The sequence below is a fragment of the Andrographis paniculata genome, unplaced genomic scaffold (genome assembly GCF_009805555.1).
Source record: "Andrographis paniculata isolate CXL003 unplaced genomic scaffold, ASM980555v1 Contig55END, whole genome shotgun sequence".
NCBI classification, from domain to species: domain Eukaryota; kingdom Viridiplantae; phylum Streptophyta; class Magnoliopsida; order Lamiales; family Acanthaceae; genus Andrographis; species Andrographis paniculata.
Window position 1 is genome coordinate 3,530,955 of NW_026137590.1, and position 8,424 is coordinate 3,539,378.

The following is an 8,424-nucleotide window of genomic DNA, read 5'->3' on the forward strand; positions in this document are numbered from 1 at the left end:
CTTCCATTCAAATCATTCCTTATCCACTTGACTGCTCCTAATCCGTACTAAGCCAGCTTAGTAATCGGGCTAAACAAATCTGTGGGCCCATTCACCATAAATCTCTGGGCTGACCAAGATATTAGATCATTTGCACTATTAGGCCATGCATTCTCCATCTTGGACTCATTCTGCATTAGGGTGGCGCTGATTTTTGGGCTGTGGGTTACACAAATATAATAATCATCTTCTTTAATTGCATTTCCTCCTCCATAATCACTTAAATGACACTCGCTTTGATTGTGTCATTATGGTCTTGTTAATGGCAATTCAATCCAAGGTTTCATCAACCTTATTCATTTATCTATTTCAATTGTCAAACCTTATTAATCATCAATCGGGTTGGTTTTTTCTATTGAGCTTGTATTCTTTTAGGCCGTCGCTAATCACCGTTGATTGGTTCGATTTAGATGTTTGGACTTGACGCAAACAAAATTATGTTGCATCGGCCTAATTCATTTCGATCCAATTGATCAAAATCCTTTGGCCCACCATTATCGATAGAATTTTTGTGTAGCAATATAATAGCTCCATATATTTCATAAAATATTGAAATATTAGATATGAAATACATTTTTTGAAAGATAAATACCTGAATCGCCAAAGAAGAAAAGTCATTGACTTGCTATAAAAAATGATAGCTCGCCAAAGTAAGTTTCCATTCATTGGATCAATTTGGCGACCAACCGTCCAAAAAATATCTCACTAAAGTTGGCGACAACATTCGATCTCAATTCCATATATCGACTATTACGACTAGACCTAATCTTATTATTGTTTCACTTCTTGACTTGATTGAAATAATCAACTCGAAATAAGATCTCATGGGCGGCAGTATGAGCGGTCAACAACAGAGGCTCAACCAGCTTTCTTGCCAACCCGAACTTTTCCTCAACGAAGCAATTACAATATCGGAAAGTCAAAATTTTTAACCGCAAGCAATCAGGATCATAAAGTTGGGCTCATATTTATCTTGTTTGATGCATTTCCATTATGTCGCCAAGATTTAGTTTCCGCAATGTCCTTTACTCCCATAGCTTTAGTGATTTTTGCAAAGCTGGAAGGAACAACTTAAACCTTTCAGTTTTTCCATGTTCGAACAACATCATTGATTTTTTTGCTTACGCAGCCCACTGTTCAACTCGTGGCCTTATTTGTCCATCTCTCTATAGCATAATTTGTCAACTTCTTGTTTAACAACTTTTTTTATCAACTTCAGTTTTCCTTCTATTTTTTCATTGTCTTCGTGAATCGCAACTTTTCCAAACTCTTTGGGAGCATCATCATGTCAAACTGAAAGTTTGAAACTGACCGATATCCACTTATGGATTGTCAACTGAGTTGTTGACAATCAAGCACTAATTGGAACCCATTATTTGCTTGATCGCTTCGGTGATTGCTCTCTAAAATTGGAAAATTATCAATTGGCTAGAAACAAAATTAGGAGAAGTGTTCGACAATCCAATAGATTTGATTATTTTAATATTTTCTCATTTTCTTTTGGTGTTTCTGAGTCTCTATAATATTTTTTTAATAAAATGATTCTCACGTATACATGGTGTAAAATAAAGGTTCTTACTATACTATTTATTTTTATTGAAATATCTCCAATCAAATGAATTAATTAGTGTTTTATTTATAAATATATAGAAATTTTCTAAAATTGTGTAAAAAATAAGCCATCTTTGGCAAACGATTGTTTTATGAGATAAAATGGTGTGTTTGTTTGGGGGATTGGATTTTAAATTCACTATTCATCCAATTTTCCCCCTAAAAAATATCAAATCAAACACCTATTTTTCATTTTTTATATTATACTAAAAATTAATTTTACATTCAAAACATCACATCAACACCTATTTATATCACATCATACAACTATTCAAATTCAAGTTTTTTACTATTCAAATCTCGACTCAAAATCAAAATCCCCAAACAAACATAACAAGTGTCACGGACCGCTTGGTGATTCCTTAAAAACTTATCGTATGGCCTAACAACTTCTGGAACACTTTTAAAACACTAAAAATTACGATAAAAAATGCTTGAAAATTGTAGAGAGAGAAAGCTAGTGAGGGAAATAGTGTTTACAGTTCTCAACTTGATGATGTACAAATGAAGTAACAACACCTATTTATACAAGTCCATTGTAAAATGGACAATCTAGATCAAATCGATCAAACGGCTACGATTTGCCGATGACTTCTACAACCTTGCACAAGGTTCTACCATCTCCCAACTATCACATTAATGTACAAATTTTAGTTTTATCTCAAGTATCCACAAGGCCATTCCTTGGTTTTTGGCTTATTTTCTATGGCTTTATATTAAATACATATTTTTGTATAAAAATAATGATACTCTAATAACATCCGTAAGCGATGAAAGACCAAAAATAAGTGAAGAATTGACGTGTTTTTTGCATGTGATCGTAATACTCTAATGGCCCATAAAAATTATTGTTGAACCCACTGTTATTGGCCCAATTTTGTGGCCCAGTTCACGGATTCACTAGTTATAAGTGAGATCATCTAAGCCATTAACTTTGTAGTTTTCATGACATCTACTTATATGATATATGTTTATATCGCAGTATTGTGTGATGGTCATTCATTGTCTTTTATATTCACACGTCCCTCACGTATTTTTTTCCTCTCTAATTGTTAGGATTCCGATAATGAAATTTTTAACTGTCTCTGATTTTTTGTATTTTCATACGGTGTGAGGTTGACTAAACGTATATAACTATAGTATTATTGTCCGTAGTTTAAGGTTACGCTATTATAGTGTTATTGTCCGTAGTTTGAGGTCCGGCCATTAGAGTGAGTAGTTTTTATATATATTTTTTTTACTGTATAATTTTAAATCCCTAAAACAATATATATTATGTGTATTTTTATGTCGTAATGTTGAGTTTCTTAGCATTAGACTCAAATGTTTTTAGTATCTCTTTTTATTACTAACATATCATATTTAATATTTAATTTTCATTTTAAAATATTATGTTCAATTATTTTACCTTAAACAAATAATAAACAAAAATTATTTAATTTTATTTATAAAACTCATATCAAACTTTTTATCTTTTAAATACACTAATTTTATATTAAAAATATTGCATAAGTAACTATACTATCTTAAAATTTTAACAAAAGCTTTAACTAGTCAATACTCTCTCCGTCCCACTTAATTTGTCCACTCTATCTATTTATGTCTGTCCCACGTAATTTATCATTTCTTTTTTTTAAAATATAATTATGAATTTTAATCATATTTTAAAATTCGTAATTTCTAATTTTATTTTATTTTAATTAAACTATTTAGTCATCTTAATCTTTATCTATAATTATTTTTATTAAATCATTATTATTTTTACTAATATATTTTTTAATTACTTACAAATTATACAATACCTAAAAACTTTGTGACTAAGCTAAAGTACACAAATTAAGTGGAATAGAGGAAGTACATTTTAACAATGTTTTGTTTAATTTAAAACATATGTAATTATTATTTAAATCAAAACTCAAAATTAAAAATAAAATACAAACACAATCCATATATATGTATGTAGGCATGTACATGATCCTTTGTTAATCTTTACATATTTTATATATGTTTGTACGAATATACATGTTCTTTTTGTTAATTACTTAATTTGGATGACATGGGAATCAGGCGAACCATGTGTGGCAGGTGGACCTGAGGCGTCGTAGGTTTGAATCCATAACCTCATGATTACAAATCCAACCCTTACACCACCAAGCCATCCTTACGTGACTAATTTGGACCTTTGTTCTTGCAGTATTCTGTGGTATGCCGACACCTGCAACATCACATATACTCATTCAATATTTCATTCGTATCCTTAATATATATATGTATATATTTCAACATCACATATACTCATTCAATATTTCATTCGTATCCTTAATATATATATGTATATATTTCAGTTGCTTTTTATAGTTCTGATAATTTTTCACTAATTCATTCTATGCCATTTTTATTCCATTTTTTACCTTTTATATTCTATTATTTGAAATATATATTTTGAGTGTGTTTGTTTGGGGTTTGAATTTTGAATTGAAATTTAAATAGTAAAACTTTTGAATTGAAATAATTATAAGATATAAAATAAATCGGTATTGATGTGATTTTTTGAATGTAAAATTGATTATTAATATAATATAAAAGCTTAAAAATAGATATTTGATTTAATATTTTTTTTAAAAAAAAATTTAATAAATAGTAAAAATTGAGGGAAGTATTTAGTAAATGGAGTAGTATTTATAAAAACAAACCCCTGTTTTGTGTTTTAGTTTGAAAAATGTATTGAAAAATCTATTTTTGATGTGAGGTATAGGAAATTAGGTAGATAATATAAAATTAATGATTGTATGAACTATATTGATTTTTTTTTAAATTGTGAAAGTTTTTTTGAAAAATAAACAAACCCTAAGTAGTTAAGATAATATTTTAAGAGGGTGTTTGAGAAATAGTTTTTTTTTTAAGAGCTTTTAGCTTATTAAAAAACTTTTAGCTGTTTGAGCAGTCAAAAAGTTGATTTAGGTGTTTGGTAAATTAGCTTTTTGAATTAGTTTTTTGAATCCAAAAAGCTAATTTCCGAAAAGTTCATTTATTCAGCTTTTTAAAAGAGTTTTTCATTTTAATTTTTGTTATTCCTAATTTACCTTTAAAACTTAATTATTTATTTTATACATATAAATATATTTTTATAGCATTATTTATTAATTATTTTTAATATATTTAATTTATTAAATTATATTTTTATTTTTGTAAATTTAAAATAATTATTATTATTATTAATTATTACATATAAATTATTTTATTTGTAAAATATATAATTTTTTAAAACTAAATCAAATAGAAAAAACAAATGTTATTAATTTATTTATATATATTAAAACAATAATTAACATAATAAAAATATGGGTAAACTGTTTTTTAGTTTCCTAACTGGACCCTCTTATCATTTTAGTCTCGTAAGTGGAGTCTGTCGCAAACTAGTTCGATAAGTGAAAATTTTTTGCTATTTTAGTCCTCGAGCGCCGAAGACGCCCGCGTAGCTCGCCGGAAGCCACGTGTCCGTCAGGTATCCCACCAGGCCAGCAACACCTGGCGGACACGTGGATTTTATTTTAATTTTTATTTTTTTTCAATTGGATTAATAAAAAAATTAAAAAAGGCAAATAAAAGTAAAAATAAATTTTAAATAAATTTTTTAAAAAATGAAAAAAAAATAATAAAATCCACGTGTCCGCCAGGTGTCGCTTACCTGGCGGACACGTAGCCTCCGACGAGCCACGCGGGAGTCTCCGACACCGAAGGACTAAAATAGCGAAAAATTTTCACTTATGGGACTAGTTTGCGACAGACTCCACTTACGGGACTAAAATGATAAGGGGTCCAGTTACGGGACTAAAAGAATAGTTTACCCTAAAAATATATATACAAAAATTTATTATTTTATATTTTACATAATTTCAATAAAAAATTATTATTTTTTAATAAAAATAATTTTCTCATATCTAAATAATAAAAATAAAATTAAATATTTATAATATTTTTATAATTTTTAATAATTAATAACAAAAATTCTCATAAATTTCAAATCAAAATGAACAAAATTAAATATTTTAAAAAATAACATATCAATGTCCTTAATAATCATTTTATGTATCAACAGCTAATGTCAAACAGTTCTTTTACCGAACACTTTAATACAAATCGCTAATTGCATTAGTTAGTCAAACCAACTAATTGAATCAGCTAACAGCTAACAACTAATTGAATCAGCTAACAGCTAAAAGCTATTAGCTAATTGCCGAATGCACCATAAATTAATAAATTTTAATAATTATGTATCAAATAAAAAGTTTAATGTCTTTGTTCTTTCAATAATTTTCTCTCACACAATTTCTCAAAAAAATTAATACACTACACACATTCATTATTTTTATACTCCCTCCATCCACGGATAAAATATATATTTACTTTTGGCGCAAAGTTTAAGAAATAATAGTATTTTAATTATTGTGGGTAGGTAAAAGTAGTGTAATGACATTTTTGCCCTTGCTTTTTGGTATAAAAGTAATGATGTGATGTAAAGTAAAGGTATTTGTGGAAAAAAGTGGGGTATTTAATAAAATAGTTACTTTGTAATTGAACGTCCCAAAATAAAAATATGTATACTTTGTAGCTGAACGGAGGAAGTATTTCGTATACCTTTCCATGGCATCAAAAAATTTACTTTCTAACAATCTCACAAAACAAAAAAATACTGTTTTAAACTATAAATAATCAGGTAAAAGAATGTTTAGGGTATATTTAGTTTTGATTTCCAATCAAAATTATTATTATTTATTTTTAACTTTTAATAAAAGTATAATATTATATTTTAAATTAAAATTAAAAAAAATTAGACTAAGAAAAATCATACAAACATTTGAATTTAAATAGTTATTTGATTTAATATAAATAAATAAATATTAATGTAATATTTTAACGTAAAATAAATTTATAATGTAATATAAAAAATAATTGTTTCATTTAATATTTTTGAATTTTTTTTTTTAATAATATAAATTTATGAAAACCAGTTAAGAACCAATCTTAATAATAATTATATAAAAACTAAAAAGGAGATAAATTATATAGTCAAATAATTAGCAGTATATTTCCCTTTATTTATAAATTCCGTAAAAATTTGAGTGCATGTGTGTGAAATGACGAAATTGCCCTGGCAGTTTGGAGTATTGAAGGCGAGAGAGAAGACCAAAACTCACAGCTTCTATATCAATCTTGTGCACAAGAAGCTTCCGGCGTTCCCGACAGCTGGCCCTGTACGCCACCGCCACGTGTCCCACCGCCAATCCCGCCGACGAAACTAGCAGCGCCGCCTTGGCTCTCGCATATCCGCCACCGCCAAACATGTACGCCGCCTTCGCCGCCACCACCACCAGCGACGCCGCCGAGCACGCCGTCGCCACCCCCAAGTACAACGGCCCCCTCCACATCCGACGCCCCTCGCCCCCCAAACTGTACACACCTATAATTTAAACGTACATACACAACAAATCATTATTATTATTATTCTTATTAAATAATAATAATAATAAGTTATGTTTGGATAGAGGTTTGGATTATGAATTGAGATTTAAATAATAAGAAATTTGAATTGTAATAATTGTATGATGTGATATATGTTATGTGATATTTTGAATATAAAATTTATTTTTAATAAAATATAAAAAATAAAAAATAAAGATTTGATTTGATATTTTTGAAAAAAAAATAATAATAAATAGTAAAATTTCGGAGATTTCTCCCAAAGCCAACACACCCACAGGTAAAACTATAAAGACAATCGTAAATATAATACCCTATTCGTCTCATAGCTATGTACCTGTTTATTTTTTGCACAAAGTTTTAGAAATATTAATATTATATTGGGATATAGTAGGAATAAAGTAGAAATAACTAAAATAACCTTACTAATATTGTGTGATATAAAAGTAATAATATTTGTGTAATATATTGCAAGTTATAAAAGTATTTGTAATGTTAGGTATATAGTATAATTATTGAAAAAAAAAATGAATACTTTGTTATGGGACGTACTAAAATAAAAAAATAGATAATTTGTTATGAGACGGATTAAAATGAAAAAATGGAACGAGTAAAATAGGATAATCGTAACGGATGTTCTGATAATAATAATAATAAATTAATTAATAAATAAATTAACCTAACCTAAGATAATGGCGGAGCGGGCGAAGGAGACGATGGGGATATCAACGAGGGAGCAGCAGAACTGGTAGCGGCGGAGCTCGGCGGCGATCGTACGGAGGCTGAGGGACGCCGGCGAGAGCGCGGCGGAGAGAAAGGCGTCGGCGACGGCGAGGAGAATCGGGGTTTTGAACACCAGAAAAGACGCCGACGCCGTCATCGTGCACAGGAAAAACACGATTTTGACCCATCGAGGAATCTTCACTATTACAATCTGCTTCATCACCTTTTTCTCTCTCTCTCTCTCCTCCACTCTCACTCCTACTTTCATCCTCAACTTCTGCTAAACTTAGTATTAATCGAAATCAAATGGCAGAATTTTGACTCATCAGATCATGGGTCAAGATTGCTTTCCTTTAATATACATGTATATATGTTCTGGAAGGATCTTTATACACAGTAGTGATTCTATGCGGGTTGATCTGAACCGTTCAATCTTCGGGTCAGGAGTTTTCAACGGTTGAGATTGAATGCAGTACAAATAATATTAAACCTTGCTTCTTGTAAGTATAAATTTAACTGTAATAACTACCTAACTGATTGATTCGTTTACGGTGGTAGTTTGAAATGGTT

The 8,424-nt window shown here is 29.2% G+C and overlaps 1 protein-coding gene across 2 annotated transcripts; it reads right to left on the reverse strand.

Annotated features, from left to right (window-relative positions):
- Positions 1-3,580: 3,580 nt before the first annotated feature.
- On the reverse strand, positions 3,581-8,185 carry LOC127256436 (uncharacterized). 2 transcript variants are annotated; one of them, XM_051282450.1, is made up of 3 exons: positions 7,816-8,185; positions 6,849-7,111; positions 3,581-3,865 (listed from the first exon to the last, which is right to left on the reverse strand). In XM_051282450.1, the coding sequence occupies exons 1-3, from the start codon at positions 8,120-8,122 to the stop codon at positions 3,812-3,814; spliced, it is 624 nt and encodes a 207-aa protein (XP_051138407.1). In that variant the 5' UTR covers positions 8,123-8,185; the 3' UTR covers positions 3,581-3,811. The 2 variants fall into 2 exon arrangements, with proteins under 2 accessions (XP_051138407.1, XP_051138406.1); XM_051282449.1 differs by lacking the exon at positions 3,581-3,865 and having other exon boundaries at positions 6,738-7,111.
- Between the last annotated feature and the right edge of the window lie 239 nt (positions 8,186-8,424).

Excerpts from the sequence above, each read along its gene's own strand:
- LOC127256436 (XM_051282449.1), bottom strand. The coding sequence starts at position 8,122 with ATGAAAGTAGGAGTGAGAGTGGAGGAGAGAGAGAGAGAGAAAAAGGTG. Across the intron at positions 7,112-7,815 it reads CCGCTCCGCCATTATCTTAG|GTGTGTACAGTTTGGGGGGC; the intron begins GTTAGGTTAATT and ends TTTAAATTATAG.